Source organism: Hoplias malabaricus, chromosome X1, assembly GCF_029633855.1.
Source record: "Hoplias malabaricus isolate fHopMal1 chromosome X1, fHopMal1.hap1, whole genome shotgun sequence".
In the NCBI taxonomy this organism is placed as follows: domain Eukaryota; kingdom Metazoa; phylum Chordata; class Actinopteri; order Characiformes; family Erythrinidae; genus Hoplias; species Hoplias malabaricus.
In genome coordinates, this window is record NC_089818.1 from 9,181,436 (window position 1) to 9,201,133 (window position 19,698).

Consider the following 19,698-nt stretch of genomic DNA (forward strand, 5'->3'; position numbering starts at 1 on the left):
TTTCCTCCTCATTCAGTACTTCCTAAGGAAGACCCTCTATTAGTCTTCCTTAACTTCCATCCTTTTCCTGTGTCCTGTCTCCATTGTGTTAAGTGTTGTATTTACAAATATATCCAGTCGCACACTTGGATGGAGGTCCAGAAAGTCTTTTTTTATATATTAAGAAGAGTCCTAAGCATTGTTGTACTGAGAGTTAAAATGCTAACATATCTGACCCGTTAGCTTTATGATACAAAAAATTGCAGGCTGATAAGCACTGCTGTTTATAACCACCACTTTTTGTTTTACTTTGTTTCACTTGAAGAATCTGGAAATGGACCACACAAGACATTTCAGACATTTCGAGGAATCCACCGCCCTCTACTGGCCGCAGCTCACAAATGCGCATGGTTGAGCCAGAATCACTTGCAGTTTAACAGATTTCCTTTTTTCCCCCTAATGTCTGCACAATTTAATCATTAAAATGTTACAGATTCATTCACAGAGGTCTGATATCAGGCACCAATAAGAACAGAGCTTTTTTTTTATGGGGGCATTCACTAAACTCTGGGTATCAATATAAAATATTAATGCTGTAGCATCATGCTTTGCAGTACTGTGGATTCTATGATATCGATCCTCCATCCTACAGCACAGGTTCAGCGAGGCATTTTTATCTGTTCCTAAATTTGAAGAAAGGTGTCAATGAAAAGCGATTCTCATAGAAATTATCAAACGTTTTTTTTTCCTTCAGGGAATTGAAAAGCTAGTTGCTAGAGCTAACAAATATATACAAGTTCAGGGTGAGTACAAAAAACGTTTAAAAAAAACAGTAATGAATGTAATTACTCAGCTTTGAAACATCCGAATATATTATGACATCATAATACACCAGTGGGTGTGCGAAAATATTTGAACACCAACAAAAATAAAACCGCCTCTGTGATTTCCCTCTGGGATCGAAAATTATTTCTGATAATAACATTTATTACCGATATAATTTACAGATTAATAAATTATTATGATCGTTTTGTGCGTATGACAATACACACTTTGAGTGGAATGTAGATATAAAATGCAGTGCTGAAAACCTGAGGTTAATTAAGGCGATAAATTAAGGTTAGCAAATAACTAAAATATTGACGTCATAAACCGTGGGAATCTCATTCCCATTCCTTAACATGAGGTAATATCCCACTGCTTTATTTTTAAATGAGTGTGTGTCATCAGCAGGGCTCCGTATACTAATATTAACAAGTACAAATATTTTCTTGTATTAATTCTGAGAGACTTTTAATGATGCTGGCTGGAGAAATGGCGCCATTTCCCTTGAACAGGGCGGGGTAGAGCGGAACTGACTTAATTTGAGAGAGAGAAAGGGCGAGAGCACTCCAGTCCCGGTCAGTCATTCTCCGTTTGTCTGTTCGGTGACTGTCTCTGGTCTTTGGGCGTGTGGGACGGCTGAATAAAGGCCTTCGCTTCTCAAATAAGAAGAAAGAAGGGCAGAGAATACCGTATTTACTGGAAACAACCTGCGCCTTCGCTTCAGAGCTTCCCCAAGAAAAAAAAGCGTCGTTTGCTCTCAGCGGTGAAGAGAACCGGCCACAAAGCTCGTCCTGGTGTGCGGTTAACGTTAGTCGACTTGAGAAGTTTATCTCTGAGGACAAAACCAAGCGCCGTTAAGTAACTTCTACTTGAGGTGCCTAGCTAGCGGACTGCAGCACGTATTTTCTATTTTATTCCAGACATTAACAGCGCGCTCCTGTGAGCAGAGATTTGGCTCTGATTCCGGAGCTAAGTTAGTGAAGCTAGTTTGGACTCGTTTAAACGGGCGTCTCTCTGCTCAGAAAGAAAAGCACCCCTTAACGTCACTTCATTCCCCCTCACTGAATCCCAGGCCGTTGAGAAGTGTTAACGCTAAACGTTTTTGATTAAAAATGGCTGGAGTGAACAGTGTAGAAGCAGTGAAGCGCAAAATTAAAGTTTTGCAGCAACAGGCGGACGAAGCCGAGGAGAGAGCCGAGGTCCTGCAGAGACAGGTCGAAGAGGAGAAAAGAGCCCGGGAACAGGTAAATGACATAAATGCCACGCAAACAGGGTTAGGGCTAGTTTTTCCACCTTATTTGTCTTTCATGCTTCACTTATGTGGAAATAAGCCCTGTACTAATCAGCTTTTTTTGCGTTGAATCTCATTAAAAAAAAAAACAGCCCGAAACACTCCTTGCAACTTCACATTAAGGGGGCGGGGCTAACGGTCGAATGCGGCTACGTGAAAAGGGGGTTTCATGACTATAGTATCTAACATTATTACGTCTACTGATTACTGCTGCTACTAGAACCGTTACTGTTTTGTGCTGCTGTTTGTACAACGATTTCTACCACGGGTACTTTACAACTATCGTTACTGCTACTAGAACTGAATACTAAAATAGTATACTATTGTTGCTGCTTCTACTATTAGTGCTGCTGCTAGTATATTGTTAAAGCTATTGCTAGTAGTGCTCCTGTTTCTACTACTGCTACTTCTACACCAGCTAATAGACTTCTCCTACTGCTACTACCACCAACACTTGCACTACAACTGCTACAACCACTAATATATCTGGAAACACTTTTCATTTATAAAAAAAACAAGGAAACAATTTAAAATGAATGCTTACTACTGTTACATTGTCTTCTCCTTATACTCCAGCCCACTTGAATTTGCAGGTTTTCCTGTGGCCTATTTTCAGGCTTTTATTTCAGCACATTACATAACTGTTGTTAATCATCAACTTGTGGAAAAAATACTGTCTTTTTTCAGCTTGAGTTTTGGTTTCATATATGCAGTTTATGAAAAAAAAACCCAAAGAAAAGGGCTCTTGTAACAGTGTTCATGGGTAGAAATATATATTGTAGAGGAGTCGCCTTGTAGGCCTGCCTCATCTCAATCCTGCCTGCTCTGTTTATACAGGCTCTGACTTAAGCTGTCTTAACCACTGGCATTGGCGCCATAATACTGGGACACAAGTCTGCGAGGGCAGTATTTATGGTTTGAAGTCATCGGTGAAGCTGTTCAGGGACAGTAGAAGGCAAGGTTACCTTGAATGCTTAAAGAAAGAGAGAGCAGTTGGACTTTACTTTAAGTTTGGGTTTACTTTACCGACTGAAAACCATAAGCATTAATGTCCTTTTCTCATAATCAACTGAGAAATAACCAAAGTGAATATTGTTTTAGTGTAGGCTTTTAGATGCTAATTTGGTTATAAATTCATGATTCGTGTGAGTCATTCACATGATGCTACTGATTTGGATATGTACATGTGTGATCTCACGGCAGAACTGTTTTCAACTGTTGCCCGAGAGTGTGACCTTGATGGACACTCAGACTTGACCATCTGGCCTTAGTTGAAAGTCTCATTCTAGGGTGAAGATGTGCAGTCCTTGTGGGGTAATGATCACCTGCAGCAGGAAGTGTGCTTGCCAACTCATTCTGAGCCATCTTTTGAGTTAACGCCAGAAAGGAAATGATGCTAAACTATAATGTGGTTTAGTTTTGAAAATTTACCCCAGAGTGCCAACCTGACATATTTGTTTGTTGTAAGTCAGTGCGTTCAGATCCTGATGCATTCAATACCTTGGTGGAAAGCTCATTTAATCAGTAGCAGAATAACTAGTTCTACATGTTGCATGTTGTTCATTTGTTAGAACAGGGACTTGATTTTCATATCTCCATGGTGATTTTGTATGAATCAAGTGGGGTCGAGTTACATTGGCGCGAGGTCTGTCCTCCTCACATTCTGTCATACGGTCCCATGCCATTACCATGGCAGCAGCGTTTCGCTTTCCTGCTTGCGAGGCTTCTCTCAGACGGGCCCAGTGGGCTACACTGCCTCTTTTGTTTTTCATATTTAGTACTTTGCGTATTGTTTAACGCTGGGTTGCATATTTTGACCTACTTATGCACATACCAGTGCCTCCCATCTGCTTGAGGTTTTTTGGCAGCAATCCCCCAAATAATTCCTATCCATCTGGCTTCCATTTTCCTTCCCTTTAAACTCTGTCCTCTTGTTCTCAAGGTTTGTGTCCCTGCACTTCTCCAAGCATGTTGGGAGACAAATTTGAAACAGTTATACTTTCACACCACTCCCTTTCTCTCCCTTTTGCAAAGCAATGAGTTAATTTATCCGTTCTCCACCTACGAATATAACCTTACATTGACCATTTCAGTTCCACGTCATGAGAAATGGTCACATCTTAGTTTAAAAATGCCAAAATTGTTAGTGCCTTGTTAGGTATAAATACAATTTTAATTTGTCTGAAAGGTAACCCAAGTCAGATCTTAATATCTTAGTCCATATAGTGACTCTAAATCCACGATATATTACATTGTTTGAGTTGAATTTTGTAGAGTTTCAGAAGAGATTCAAGAACTATATTGTTTCAGCAGATAGTTTTTAAAATAAATGTATAGACAATGTTTAAAACTAATATTTAAGGATTGATATTTATTATAGACCAATGTTTTGGTCGCTATGTTATTTATTTTACTGTATATATGTGTAACTCGATAGGTAAAATATAACCTCGCCACAACATTAATTCCAATATATGCATGTCCTCCTCATTACTGCCTCCTTTGTTGTCAAAGTGCACAAAATGTAATTACGATCTGAGTATGTATAGGTAGCATGGTTCTGTCCCGGCTGGTGCTTTGTCACCCATTAGTATCAGTCAGGTTGCAAGAAGTCACTGGGAAGTCTGCCCAATCCAACTGCACCTCAGTCAAGCTTAGGGGATTCTCTGAGCTCGCAGCTTTAGATGGCTGCCTGTGGCATGTATGATTGATGATTTAGTACATTCTCATTCATATTCCCTCGTTCCCTCTTTCTCGTGCTCTCTCTTGTCCCTTTGGCCTCGTGTAGGCTGAGGCGGAGGTGGCCTCTCTGAACAGGCGTATCCAGCTGGTTGAGGAGGAGCTGGACCGAGCCCAGGAGAGACTGACCACAGCGCTGCAGAAACTGGAGGAGGCTGAGAAGGCTGCAGATGAGAGTGAGAGGTGTGTGTGTGTGTGGGTTGGATTTGACAAACCAGAGAATGATTTAGACCGTGTCGGTAAAGGCTTGAATCCAAATAGAAACATAATCCTTTGGCGGGTAGCTGCTCGTAGGACTACTCTTAAACATGGAGTATAAAATGTACGACCCACTACGTAGTTATGTAATATTAATTCCTGTGGGACACATCTCGTGGTCTTTTCAGAATACTCAGTCCAGTTATTTCCCTCTTGCTGTGTGTGTTAGAGGTTATTAATGCTGAATACGTATGCATTTGGTCCAATGCAGCTATGTTTGCAATAAAAGTTTTAGGACAAAGCCTGTTATTCAGAAAGGCTTAAAATAAATGAGTTTTGGAGAACCTGTTTTCTGATTGGCTGTATGTCTCAGGGGCATGAAGGTGATTGAGAACAGGGCTCTGAAGGATGAAGAGAAGATGGAGCTGCAGGAGGTCCAGCTGAAGGAGGCCAAGCACATTGCTGAGGAGGCTGACCGCAAGTATGAAGAGGTGAGGTACCTCTCTCCTACGTACTGCCTTGAGCCAAATCATCTCCCCCACTCCTTCTTTTATAAGTGTGTGTCTGTCTGTTTGCAGGTGGCTCGAAAGCTTGTCATCATTGAGGGAGATCTGGAGCGCGCAGAAGAGAGAGCAGAACTCGCAGAAGCGTGAGTCAGTCTCTCAGTCATTACACACACCCCAGTAGTTTTCAATGGCCAACACCCTAGATCATACACAGCTGGACTCCCCCGCCCTTTTCAAATAGCCTACATACTATTGAATTTTACACTTCACTCACTTTGCTTTATCTTAAGGTGGCAACACAGTTCCTTTTTAGGCATAGTGCACTGAAGTATGCTATGAGCCTTTAATTAACATCCACATCACCATCATTTAACTGCTTTTTAAATGGCCCTCACAGAGAGCACAGCCATCCTGTCTTGTGGTGCTTTTAGACTAGGGTTTTTTGCCCTAATTGCATGTTGTTTCTGGCACACATCAAAAGCAAACCCACCTTTATGTCCCTCTTTGTGTTTGTCATTGCTTCTGAGTCTTTAACTTTGAAGCTTTTAAGTTGCATCAATGCATCTCTAAATGACACTTGAAATGTCTTCTAAAAGTATTTTTACTTTAACTCATATGTGTTTAAGTCCCTGTGAAAGGAGTCTTTGCAGACATCATAAAAGTGGGAATGCCATATCATGACTAAGTTACCTATGCTTCCTCCTTTCCCCATCTCTGTGGCTGGTACGTGTTCATGCTCTGAAACCCATTTGCCCTTACCTGCATGCGCTTTGGGGGCCACATGACTGCCCCTGCCCCTTCCACCTCCCTCCCTCCACAAAACAGCAATAAACGCCGTTTGGAGGAGCTGCTGAGGAATTACGACCAATCACTGAAGAGTCTGCAGGCAGCTGAAGACAAGGTACTGGCCCAGTTCTGTTACCCAGTGGGTTCCTCTTACAGGCCCCAGGGCTGCATGTCTCACTGCCCCATTTTAAGGTGGCATCAGTACTTTACTGATTTGCATTGAACTGTGGTTTTGAGTAGAACTGAATGGTGTCGTTCTCTTCAATGGCATGGCCTAGAGGGACTATCAGGGACGTAGCTTAAAGTTTCAAGCAGGTGTTTGAAAAGCCCTCCACTCAACTTTCTTGGTTGGTCTCTCTATACTCGTTCTCCCACTTATCCCTCCTGCTCTCCCACATCGTCCTTCCCCCTGTGTTTTCTCTTCTGCCTCTCGGCTAAGTGAATGATCTGTGTGCTGTGCATGAGATTACCTGCACATCAATCTTCACAGACATACCTTTTAATGTGTTCATTGCATGAATTTTGCTTTTGCCCCATTCATTTATTAATTTTCATTTTAATTTGCCTACATCAATGCCCAAATTTCTTGTTGCATTTCTTAAAGTGATTTGTGTTTTTGTTCATACCAGATAAAATATTTTTCATTTCTGTTGAGTAATTATTGTTGATTCCACCCAGATCATGCACTAGCAGTCCAGTGGTTTTGTTTATGCCTTTTTTATTATTATTATTTTATTTAATTTCTTTTCTCTCTCAGATTTGTGTGTAAATTTGTCTCTTTTTGTTCCCCCTTCCCTGTACCCCCCCCTCACCTGTATGTGCCTCACTTATTCTCATAATCCTTTCACCCTTCCCCTTTTCACAATCTACTGACTCCTTATGGTGCCTCTTTCCCGACCCCATTTCTCTTTCCTGTGTCAAACACCTAAATGCGAAATTTAAAAACTGCAGAAAATGTGCGGAATTGGAGGAGGAGCTGAAAAATATCACCAATAACTTAAAGTCCTTGGAAGCCCTGTCGGAGAAGGTAGGAAGAAGGGAGGGAGGGAGGGGTTGGTACACTTATTCTGCATGCTTTTAACACATAGTGGGCTTAAGTATTGTGTTCTGTAAAATGTCTCAAGTGTTTGTAATGATCATAGCTTTAAGATTTCTTAATAATATTAGTTCTGCAGAGCTTATCATAAACTAGTTTTAGGGGCAAACTTTGCTTATCAGTGGGAAACAAACAACTGCGGGGTTTTATCAGAAAGCCACCACTGTCTGCTGTAGGCAGCTCTAGGCCCTTATGCTATGCACAATGTCTGAAAGTATATCCTTTAATCTCATTACCGTTCTTTAAGTACTGCTGACAATGTTTCTTGTCCTCCTGACTTTATTAATTTACAGAGCTGAATCAAGTTTGATTATTTTGAGCTATTGCACTATTTTGCCTTTGTCATTATAAAGTAGTTTCAGTATCCTTGTCGTGTACTTATTCCTTCATTGTCTCGCAGCGCAGGCATTGGCAATGTTTCCAGGCAAGTGTCTGAACACATTTTAAGAAGCAGATAAGTTGTCATAGAAACTGATAATGGTTTTTGTTTTTCACACCAAGCATAGGCTCAGTGGGAGGCAGTGTTACAAATGTGTTAAGCTTGTGTGGATGATTCAAAGAAAGTTCTTCAGTTGGGTGTTTCAATAGAATAGATGAGTGTAAAGGCAAGGCTTCATATTTGGCATTGTAATAATGTCTTAGATTGTCAGACAGCTTTTGCACCTCTTCCTATTGAAGCGTGCCTTTTTTTAAGCATGTGCTTGAACCTGTTTGATTCTGACCCAGTGCATTCTTTTGCATACTGTGCTTCTATACAGCTGAAATGGAACCAGCTGTACTTTTGAGCATGTGAGCCACAATACTTCCTGAATCAGCCATCTCAAAACACTTCATGATTTTGTGTTGCAGTGCTTTTGTAAGATTCAGTAACCCAGTTAGCGGTGTTTAGGGGCAGTACAAGTGGAAATGGCTGGAGAACAGCCTCTTGGGTGTCCTTGCTTTCTCCTGACTTAACCCTTGTCTGCTCAGATGAGGGTGTAGAAGTAAACGCTTATTTGAAAGGGAAAATGCCCAGCAGAGTCCTAGCCTGAGCAGATGTACTTGGGTCTTGCAGACTTTTCAGCTGTGGCCACTGACAGTAATGTGAAGCAGCCATGCGCATGCTTGCTGTGAGGGCAGCTCTTGGTTTTGTGTGGTATAGGTTCTAGGCATTTCTGAAGCTCGCAAGATTAAGCCTTCTCTGGCAGCTCAGGCAGTGGACGTTTTTATACTCCAGCAAGCCTCCTGGGGCTCAAGGGAGCCCATTTATTTTTATATAAAAAAAAAAAAAAAAAAAAAAAACTTGGTTTCGTTTCCCTGACTTTGCTCTACAAATTTGCAGAGGAAAGCAGGACAGGAACCCTCTGTTAGATATTGAGCATGCATGCACCTGTGCTGAACTAAGTCAAATCAAATCAAAATCAAATTTATTTATATAGCGCTTTTCACAACTGATGTTGTCACAAAGCAGCTTCACAGAATTCCAGTAAGACAAGATTTGACATGAAATGTAAAGACAAATGTAAAACCCTCAAGTGAGCAAGCCAGGGGCGACAGTGGCAAGGAAAAACTCCCCCAGCTGAGGAAGAAACCTTGGGAGGAACCAAGGCTCACAAGGGGTGACCCATCCTCCTCTGGTCAATCTACTGGTGATGATAGTTAGTAGTCCATGAGAACTTCAGTGTAGGGACAGCTTCAAGGCACTTGGTGGTTGCTGGAGCGTGGGCAGCTGGTCTGAAGCGTGGAGGAGGATCTCGACAGTCATCCATCAGTGTCCAGACAGACAGGTGGGCAGTCGTTTACTCGGAAAGATGTAAAGGGATGGAATTAGTTTTGAACTGTTTTGTGTTTGTAAAGTAGAAAATATGAAAATTTCCAGAGTGTGGCTAATGACTCCGGCAGATCTGACTATGACAGCATTAACTAAAAGGAGAGAACCAGAAGGACACACAGACACGGGAGCATCCTGAAACACTGGCATCCCTCCGCTCCACCGTCAACAAACCTGAGTGATCGCGAGAAGCGGCGGGACGACAGCACCAGCGTCTCAGTATACTATAATTCCCTGTGTCCATGGACCCCCCGGATCTGCCGCCTTTATCTATGGGGGAGCATTAGCTACCAAATGATAAACTAAACAAATGAGTTTTTAGCCTACATTTGAAGATTGCGACTGTGTCTGAGTCCCGAACATTTTTTGGAAGATCATTCCAGAGTTGGGGGGCTTTATAAGAAAAGGCTCTTCCCCCAGCTGAGGCCTTCTGAATTCTGGGAACATTTAAAAATCCAGTATTCTGTGATCTGAGTGAACGTGGAGGCTCATAATAGGAAATTGTATCTTGAAGATATTCAGGAGCAAGCCCATGTAGAGCTTTATATGTTAATAACAAAATTTTGTAGTCAATGCGGAATTTAACAGGCAGCCAATGAAGTGATGATAAAACTGGGCTGATATGTTCAAATTTTCTAGTTTTAGTGAGGACCCTAGCTGCAGCATTTTGAACTAGTTGAAGTTTTCTTAAATTGCTGCTGGTGCATCCTGACAGTAGTGCGTTACAGTAGTCAAGCCTTGAAGTAATAAAGGCATGTACTAATGTTTCTGCGTCCTGGAGGGATAAGGCATTTCTAATCTTAGCAATATTGCGAAGATGTAAAAAAGCTGTCCTAGTGATACTACCTATGTGTTGATCAAATGATAAATCCGGGTCAATTATGACACCAAGATTTTTTGCTGCTGAACCAGGTTTAACTGGAAAGTTAGCTAGATCTAAAATTAAATCTGATAATTTATTTCTTGTCACTTTTGGACCCAAAAGCAGGACCTCTGTTTTGTTGCTGTTTAGAAGGAGGAAGTTACGCAACATCCAGCCTTTCACGTCTTTTACACAGTCCTCTATTTTCTTTAATCTGTGTTTGTCATCGGGCTTGGCTGAAATATACAATTGTGTGTCGTCTGCGTAACAGTGAAAGTTAATGTCATGGTTTCTTATAACTGTGCCTAGCGGTAACATGTATAATGTAAATAATAATGGTCCTAAAATAGAGCCTTGTGGAATTCCAAATCTTACTTTAGAATAATTTGAATTTAGATTGTTTACTTTTACGAATTGATAACGTTCCGTTAAGTAAGATTTGAACCATAATAGGGCTGTCCCTGTGATTCCAACCATGTTTTCTAACCTTTCTATGAGAATATTGTGGTCTATTGTATCGAAGGCTGCGCTTAGGTCAAGAAGCACCAACAGGGATACGTGGCCTTGATCAGAGGCAAGAAGAAGATCATTTGTTATCTTGACTAGAGCTGTCTCTGTACTATGATGTTGCCTGAATCCAGATTGGAATTTTTCATATATATGATTCTTATGTAGATATGAACTAAGTTGTTGGGCCACAGCTCTTTCTAAGATCTTAGACAGAAATGGCAAATTAGAAATAGGCCTGTAATTAGACAGTGTACTAGCATCAAGATTTGGTTTCTTGATCATAGGTTTAATAACTGCTAGTTTAAAAGCTTTGGGTACATGGCCCAGACTAAGCGATGAGTTTACTATAGTTAAAAGAGGATCAATAATAGCTGGTAGTACTTCTTTGAGCAACTTTGTGGGAATTGCGTCAAGTGTGCAAGTTGTACAGTTTGCGGAGGTGATAATCTTCTCTAGTTCTAATTGTGGGAGTGGGTAAAAGGTTTCAAGTCTTTCTTTTACAGTTATATTATGTTTTATTTCATTCACATCAGGTGGCAGCCAGGATGGATTTGATCCTGTGGCTAGAGTTTGTTGTCTAATATTCTCAATTTTATTATTAAAAAAGTCCAAAAAATCTTTACTGGTGAGAGTTGCTGGAATTAGTTGTTCGGAACCTGCTTGATTTTTTGTAATTCTAGAAAACACACTAAACAGTGCTCTCGGATTATTTTTATTATTGGAGATCAGCGAGGCCAGATATGCTGAGCGAGCTTTAGTGAGGGCATTTCTATACTCTATAAGGCTGTCCTTCCAGGCAGAATGAAACACTTCAAGCTTGGTTGATCGCCATTTCCGCTCTAGTTTTCGTAATGTTTGTTTTAAAGTACGGGTCTTATCGTTATACCATGGTGCGAGCTTTTTCTGTCTTATACTTTTATGTTTAAGTGGTGCTACCTTTTCTAAAGTAGATCGACAGGTATTTTCTAGGTAGTCAGTTAGTACATCTAGGTCCATTGGGTCTGATGGAGTTGGAACTGGGGTCGATAGTTCTGGTAGGTTTTCTATAAATTGTAGGGCGGTAGATGGTTTTATTATACGCCTTGTAGAATAGCGAGGGTTCTTACATATATTATGGCTAAAACGTAGCTCATATGAAATTAAGTAATGATCGGAGATTGCTGAGGATTGCGGTAAGATATTAATTTTGTCAATGTTAAGACCTAGTGTCAGAACTAAGTCTAAAGTGTGGCTGCAGTAGTGTGTAGGCCCTGTTACATTTTGAGTAATACCAATAGAGTCTAAGATTGAGGTAAATGCCTTTTTTAGTGGGTCACTTTCCTTCTCGAAATGGATATTGAAATCTCCTACAATTATAACTTTATGATTGCACACCGCTAGGTTTGTAGCAAAATCGCTGAATTCTTTCAGAAATTCTAAGTAAGGCCCTGGTGGTCTGTAAATGTTGCATAATAAAAATGCGTCCTTTTTTGTGACCGGATTTGTAATAATAGTGGAGAGAACCTCAAAAGAAGAAAAGGTGTCACATTGTTTAAGACTAATTTCTAGGGTATTTTGGTAAATTACACATACTCCACCTCCTTTGCCTGATATTCTTGGGCTATGTGCATAATTATAGCCTAGGGGGGTGGCTTCATTTAGTGCTAAATATTCATTTGGTTTAACCCACGTTTCCGTGAGACAGAAAACATTGAATTTATGATCACTTATAATATCATTTACGATGAGTGCTTTTGAGTTTAGCGATCTTATGTTGAGTAACCCAAATTTTAGTTCTGAGGTGTTGCTGCTAGGTGTTGTGTATGATTTAATATTGATTAGGTTGCTGAAACAGGCTGATTTTGTTTTTCTACTTTTACATTTAGTTCGGGGGAAAGACACAGTCTCAATACAGTTGAACCTGGGTGACGTCTCAAGACAGTTCGCAGACGGTCGGTTTAGCCTGTCTGTCTGCGGCCTGGTCCCGGCTCTGGATTGTCAGCAGCTATCTACACTACTCTGCCGACTAACTAAAAGACTATGTGCTATACTGCAAGAAAGTAAGGCAGCACCCTCCCGCGTGGGGTGGATACCATCCCTACCTATAAGACCAGGCTTGCCCTCAAAACGTAACCAATTGTCTATAAAGCCCACTTGATTTTCGGAACACCACTTGGACATCCAGCAGTTTAACGCCCAAAGTCTGCTGTAAGCTTCGTCGCCACGCCGCATTGGTATGGGACCAGAGCAGATTACGGCATCGGACATCGTCTGGGCCAGTTTAATCACCTCTGTAATATTACCCTTAGTTACCTCAGACTGCCGCAGACGAATATCATTGGCCCCTACATGAATGACTACCCTCGAATATCTCCTATTAGCTAACAGTCTAAGGTTGCCACTAATATCCGGCGCTCTGGCTCCCGATAAACAGCTAACTGTTACTGCCGGCGCCCCTAAAGGAGTAGCTAATTTCACGTGCCGAACAATAGAGTCTCCTATAACCAGAGCACTCTTAACAGGCTCCTCAGCGGGTGCTTCGCTGAGCGGGGCAAACCTGTTTGACACGCGAATCGGAGGAGCGTGGTGTCCCGGTGGGCTAGCTTTGGCCTCAGCGTTAGCATCAGCCTTAGCTCTCCGGCTATGACGCCGAGACGTCACCCATTCACCCCGCTGTGAGGGCTCTAACGCCGGAGTCGTGGGGGTGCTAACTCTCCCTAAGGCACCCGGAGTTGCTAACACTGAATCTCGCTGTTTATCCCTCAACAATAATAAGCTCCGGATGCGCACTTCTAGCTGGTCCACTTTATCCACCAGAGAGCTAACTAGCTGACACTTACTACAAATACAACCACTATATTTATCGCTAGAGGTGGAAAAGGGCGTTAAACTAAACATGCCACACTCTGAACAGGCAAAACAGCCAGTAGTAGCCATGGAATTGCAGGTACTTACCGCTTTTAGTGAATTTTAGTAACTTACACCAAGAACGTTACTCCAGGGTCCGGTGGCAGTTTTAGTGCCTCTGTAATGAATATTCCTGCGGAGACAATCTAAAAGATAGATCTATGGATGGTTAGTAGGTTATAAAAACAGATATAAATATAGAAATAACAATGGAAACGATTAAACAGGAAAACCCGAGCGATCAAAACAGCTTCCAAACGGGTACAGAAACAGCCAAACGGGTTGCCAGCTAAGTGCTTGTGTAACGTTATTAAAATGGTGGATAAGTGATCTGAAATTATAAAAGAATGATTCCGTTGCTCAGCAGTATCTGATGGAAGGTTTTTAGTTGTAAAACGCCTGGTTCTCTGATTGGCTGCCCTTGCTTTTTCCTTTCGTAGTACTCTCATAAAGAGGACAAGTATGAAGAGGAGATCAAGATCCTGACTGACAAGCTGAAGGAGGTGGGGCACAGATCTTAAATGTACTAGTTTCAGCAAGCCTGCCATGTTGTTTGGGTGGTGTCATGTTGTAAACCATAGCTGTGATGTTTGTATGAACAGTTTTATTACAAATTATTTCCTTGTACATGTTAAAATAAAAATATTTAAGGATAGGTTTTTATTATTATTATTCCTCTGGATATTTTGTCATGTTCAATATTTAAAATTTAGATTTTTTTTTTCTCCCTCTTTCATATTACTTTAACCCATAATACCTTTTTAATGTATTAATACCACAACTGTCACAGCTCCAGAACTATTATTTACTTTGAAGGTGATAATTTTAAACCATAACTCTACAGGCTTATGCACGGTTGGTAAAAGATTCGTGTGGCCATTTTGTTCCTTCTGCAGGCTGAGACCCGTGCCGAGTTTGCTGAACGTACCGTGACCAAGCTTGAGAAGACCATAGATGATTTGGAAGGTAGGTTACACCTCACCTAGTCCTAACTCTGCTGGAGCTACGCCTTTTCTCACAGAAAACTCTCCTGTGTACACCCACAGGTGAGCCCTGTAAGCAGAAGCTAACTTTAATGGGCATTACTGAGGAGTTGGACTGTGGCCTTAATACCTTGACCTCAATGTAAATACTTTGCGTGATGTGTGATTTGTGTGCAGTGGAGTGAGCTGCATGAATTCCCTTCTCCCTTTTGCTACAGACTGGTTTATTTAATCGACTCCGATTCACTCAGTATGGTATCTCTCACTGTGGTGTGAGCCCTGTTGTCAGCTTGGTTTGAATTAAAACTGATTTAGATTTGGCACTCCTAACCCAAATCCACTGGTTTGTGTTGTTAACACAGAGCAGTTCAGCTTGTATTTAGTTTTTTTTTTTTTTTTTTTTTTTAATGGTGTCCCTGGTGCCATTTCTAACAGACAAAACAAATGTTTCACACTGTCAGCATTTTTGCCTGGCTTTTAATTAGACACTCGCCCACAATTTCATTTGATTTATGAGGTTTAATATTCCCGTGATAATCTGAGGTACTTTTTAGATGACCATATTAAATTTGTACACCACATGACCGACAAGTAAAAGTAGAAACAACTTGAAAAGGCGGTTCAAAATGAGTCCTAAGCCCAGAGATTCAGAAACCACAAAATACAACGAGAGTCTAAGTGGACAAATACATATCTGATGCGTCTAGATTAAGGGTTTTCCAGTTTGAATTGAACAAGCCACAAAATAAGCTAAGCTGCTAAAACATGCCATTTCTGCCTTGATTTTTTTTATTTTTTTGCCCCCCCCCCTGCAGTGGAAGTGAATGTCTCCAGCAACCTTGAATTTATCTACCACTTCTCTTTTCAGAGACACCACAGTCTAGGGGTCACCATGACAACAGCATAACATCAAACAACACGCCAAGGCCTGCGTGTCTCTCAGGTCTTAGACTTGATCTAGGATCAGCCCCTGTGCTTTTCAGTTAGAGAAGCACATCTGAGTATAAAAGACTGGCTGATGTTTGAGTAGTTGTTCTGGGGGCTGTTATACACGTGAACCTACGTCTTATGTTTTAATATCATAAATTGGTTCTTGCCTGTAGACCTGTGAGCAGGGTAGAAACAGCAAAACTGTGCTTCAGCTGGAAAGGATGAAAATAGATTGTAGTAGGTGCCCACCTACACGTTCAGAACTCTTACGGTTGGGTTGCATTAGTCATGTGCTACTTTCCCTTCTGCTGTAGTTTAAGTGAGCTTTTAATGCTCTTGGAGCTCAGGATTTGTCAGTGAGTGTGTGTTTCTGATCACAGTGACCGAATTGGCAGTGTGGCATAAGGGATTTGCTGCATGACACTTTATGGCGTGCAGTGCAAACTGTGCTGAAAACTGAGGTTGCGATCGTTGCGCAACATTTTGCTTAGTTTTTGGAGAAAAAAATAAAAATCTGGGCCACGTTTCAAAAACATCCCAAGTCTGAAAGCTTTCTTTTGTAACAAGACTGTTCCGTTTTCCCCTTTTCTCTGAATTCCTTATTCCCTGAATTTCTGGCTGTCTTTCTTTCTTTCAGTCTTCATTCTCCCTCCATGTAATGCTTTGTCCTCTGTGTCTTCCCTCCCTCTTTCTGTGGCACAGAAATAGTTAGGATTCTGGGTCACTATCTTGTAATTGTCCCACTTGTCCGCTCCCCCCTTCTTGCATGCAATGCTCTGTTTTTATGCAGCATGTCCCCATCTAATGAAGGGAAAAGGAAGCTAGCTTTGACAATCTGTGTGTGATCACACTCTGGGCTGACTTTTTTTCACCCACTGCCTTTTTAACTGACTCATGTTTTCTGGGCGTCTCATCCCCATGTGTCTAACTGCTGAGTCAGTTATCAGCAGCCCCCACTACCAGCTGATACTTCTTGTGGGTCAAGCTAATATTAGTTCAGCTCAGTCGTATTTATTTGGCCCTGGTGAAGTTGTGGTAGCTTAAATTATTGATTCGTTAGTCTGAGTACTCTATAATTTCAGCTACAAATCCCCCAGTCAGTAAAGTTGTCCAGATGTAGAGTTTTGTCCAGATGTGGACAGGGTGGACTAGATCCTTACAGCAGATGTCTGAGCCAAAAGCAGTTGTTTATGCTTTAATTGAGCTAGTATGGTATATTTAAGTTGAGGATGGTTTGCGCTAACATCAGTGTAATTGAATGCAACTTAAAACATAAGCTTTTTAAACAAAACCAGATTAAGAAACACAATCTGATACAAACAAACGTCCCGTAATATACTCTTTATTCCTGTTGTTTTGCTTGTTTAGACCATGGAATGTTATGCACTTCTCTACCCCACCCCACTTCACCACTCCCCAAAAACACAATACCTAAAGGTTATTTATTGCTTTTAATTCTATCTAATACACATTGAGTACTAATCACAATGGAGATCAGTTGTGCCAGATTGTGTGCTTCAAATATCTACATGACGAGGATGCTGATGGACACTGATGCTGTTTTAAGCTCCACACAACCACCAAAGAACAGCCTTTTTTTTTTTTTTACTCCAGACTGAATGCCTCAGATGACATCAGCTGTAGGCAATTGCGTAAAAAACTGGTGTAGAACAAGTTGGGTAAGCAGCCATGCCTGTGCTGTGCTTCAGTTCCTCGGTGGAAAAGAAAAATGGAAAAAGCCTTATATGGAATCTTGGGTGTGTCCTTAGAACTTACTATGTTTAATTTAATCTCTGCTGGCACTGTTATAACTAACTGTAAAAGATTTGGTTGTCTTCAGGTAATTTGGGATTACGTTTTAAATCATTTTTTACAGCTCAAATGCTGATTCTTGAGGCTTTCGGTATTGAGCCCACTCAACCGGAAAAATGGCTACCATGCCTTAGGCATTTGCAATGTATTTCTGCTCATGGAGGAAGATCATGCAGAGTTTGTCTGACTGCTTTGTAGAGGTTTAACGAATATATGCATTGTCATATTTGGGTGACGTGTCAAGTCCATAGATGGTCAACTGAAACACAGTTTTTCTATGTTTTATACTATATTTACATCGATTAAAACAGTCTTGCTAGTTTGGTAATTTCTGAGCAGCTCCTGCACTGTGTTCCAGTGAACTGCTTCTTTGTATATCTTCAAGTCATGTTGTTTTCCCAGTGTTGTTGCTTATTGAATCAAAAAAACACATTTGTATTAAGTTTTAAGCAGCGAAAACTACTTAAGAATGCTGGTATACTCCTCTGAATTCATTGACTGTAAAGGTAGAGGACGTTTGAGGTCATTTAACTTGCATTTTTGTGATTGTTTGTTTTCCCCAGTGGTATGAAAAACTCTTATCATAACGTTTGGAATGAGCATTTTGTATCTGATGATTTTAACATGTTCTCACACGTTATTGGTCAGGCATCATTCCTCACAACTTTTTTGCACTCTAAAGTGTTGGTAAAGGATTACTTAAATTATTCTTTTCTTTATGTCGAGGGTCACTCTCCAATCGTAAGAGCTGCTGTATGTAATCCTAGCCTACATTTGTATAAAGTACATTGTCTTTTTTGGATATTGTATTAAAATGGTGACCCCTTTCTGTTGTCTGTTTTTAGAGAGGCTTGCCACTGCCAAGGATGAGAATATCAAGATTCATGCTACGTTGGATGCCACTCTGCAAGATCTCAACAATTTCTGAAGTTCTCACCCCCAAACCACCCGTCTGTACCTCTTTCTACCCATTCCTCCCCCAAACACCCTCATCATTGCTGGGTGGCTCTGTCTTGGCTGAACGAGGGCAAGTTGCTTTTTGATATAGGTAGCACTTTGCTTCATTCCTTACTTCCTGGCCACAGCCCTCAGTATCTGAAAGCCCCTCCCTCCCCCAACTTTTGTCTTGCAACTAGCTTTTTGTGTAGGCTCTTCCCCCTTTTCTTTAAATAGGTCAGCACTTGCTGAAGCACCAATGTCTTAAGCTTTCTTCTATGTTGAAATACTCCTTAATTGATTTATTCCTGCAATTATGTGCAATTAAGTAATTGGGTAATGTGATGTATAACAGAATAGCTCTTGTCTCTGGTTGCCAGATTGCTGGGTTTCCTCAGTTCTATTAGTTTTCCGGTCCCACAGTGCAGCATTTAATACAATGAAAGGTCACGGTGCAAAGGTCAAACGTTCTGATCTCGCACTCGTATAACTGCTGAGCTCTTTCTTAGGCTCCATTTTGTTTTAACACTGCATAAGCACTGTATCTCCATGGATTTAACTGTGCCAATTTAATGCCATACGGGACCATTATATTATTCTAGCCATACATTTTTGTTAACAGGGAAAGATCAGTTTCATTTGGAAGTGATTACTCCTCTTTCTTTTAAATTTGTTATTCCTGAATGAGCCTCAAAAAAAAAACGTCTGGACCAACTCCTAACGGTTTTTCACGTAATCTTTCCATTTCTTTTTCCGAAGCAAATTTGTGGTTCAGGTGTAGAGCAACACTAGGGATCAAATTATCATTTTAGCCAAAAGTGTCAAACGTGCAGTTGAACCTCGGCAGGAGCATTTGTCCTCGTCAGGTGAAGGCTTCCCCGTCCTCTCTTCAAAGGGTTGTAGAGAGTGAAGGGGGCCTTTGTCACTTTCCACTGCCAAAATGGAGGTTAAAGGGTCAATAATGAGGGCAATAGGGATGAACCAACTTTAAAGGTATTATCAAAGCATCTCATCAGTGTAGTTTCTATTTTACTCTGGAACATAAAACTGAAACTAATAGTTGAATAAGAACATCAAAGCACCAAGAACCTTTTTAACTGGAATTGCAAAGTTAAAGATGTAAACATTTTGCTATCGACAGTGTTTCGTTGTAATAATGACACGATCAAAATTCTTTTTTTTAAATAAAGTACCATATGACTTATTAACCCTTGACTATTGTTTTGTTTGTAAATCTACTACATGGCCTTTAATTTGCAGCTGTGCAGTTATATGGAGAATGTCGTAAATGGACGCTACTTTAATCGCAGCAGAAAGTTGACTCTTGTTCTTTCATCTAGATGTCTGTAAATTATTGGAACCTCTACAATTATTGGGAATTTGTAGATTGCCAAATTACTTTAAATTTATATTAATTTAAGATGTGGTATTTCAATGTCAAAATCAAGAATTTTCTTTATTGGAATGGAATATGACCTGAGTAATGTGCTCTGATTCTGTTTTTCTGGGAAATTACTGTTTCATTAAAAAAAATGTTGGAAGAACTGGT

At 40.8% G+C, this 19,698-nt stretch overlaps 1 protein-coding gene across 2 annotated transcripts; it reads left to right on the forward strand.

Annotated features, from left to right (window-relative positions):
• The first annotated feature begins 1,317 nt into the window (after window positions 1–1,317).
• Window positions 1,318–19,371, forward strand: LOC136675810 (tropomyosin alpha-4 chain-like). Of its 2 annotated transcripts, none has more exons than XM_066652572.1 (8): window positions 1,318–2,048; window positions 4,884–5,017; window positions 5,406–5,523; window positions 5,611–5,681; window positions 7,276–7,351; window positions 13,929–13,991; window positions 14,385–14,454; window positions 18,059–19,371. In XM_066652572.1, the coding sequence occupies exons 1-8, from the start codon at window positions 1,917–1,919 to the stop codon at window positions 18,139–18,141; spliced, it is 747 nt and encodes a 248-aa protein (XP_066508669.1). In that variant the 5' UTR covers window positions 1,318–1,916; the 3' UTR covers window positions 18,142–19,371. The 2 variants fall into 2 exon arrangements, with proteins under 2 accessions (XP_066508669.1, XP_066508668.1); XM_066652571.1 differs by lacking the exon at window positions 7,276–7,351 and adding an exon at window positions 6,364–6,439 and having other exon boundaries at window positions 1,323–2,048; window positions 18,059–19,370.
• The last annotated feature ends 327 nt before the right edge of the window (window positions 19,372–19,698 follow it).

What these genes read in the sequence shown, in the direction of transcription:
- LOC136675810 (XM_066652572.1), top strand. Translation starts at nt 1,917, where the DNA reads ATGGCTGGAGTGAACAGTGTAGAAGCAGTGAAGCGCAAAATTAAAGTT. An exon ending in CTGACCGCAAGTATGAAGAG is followed by an intron (nt 5,524 to 5,610) that starts GTGAGGTACCTC and finishes GTCTGTTTGCAG; the next exon opens with GTGGCTCGAAAGCTTGTCAT. An exon ending in TGGAAGCCCTGTCGGAGAAG is followed by an intron (nt 7,352 to 13,928) that starts GTAGGAAGAAGG and finishes TTCCTTTCGTAG; the next exon opens with TACTCTCATAAAGAGGACAA.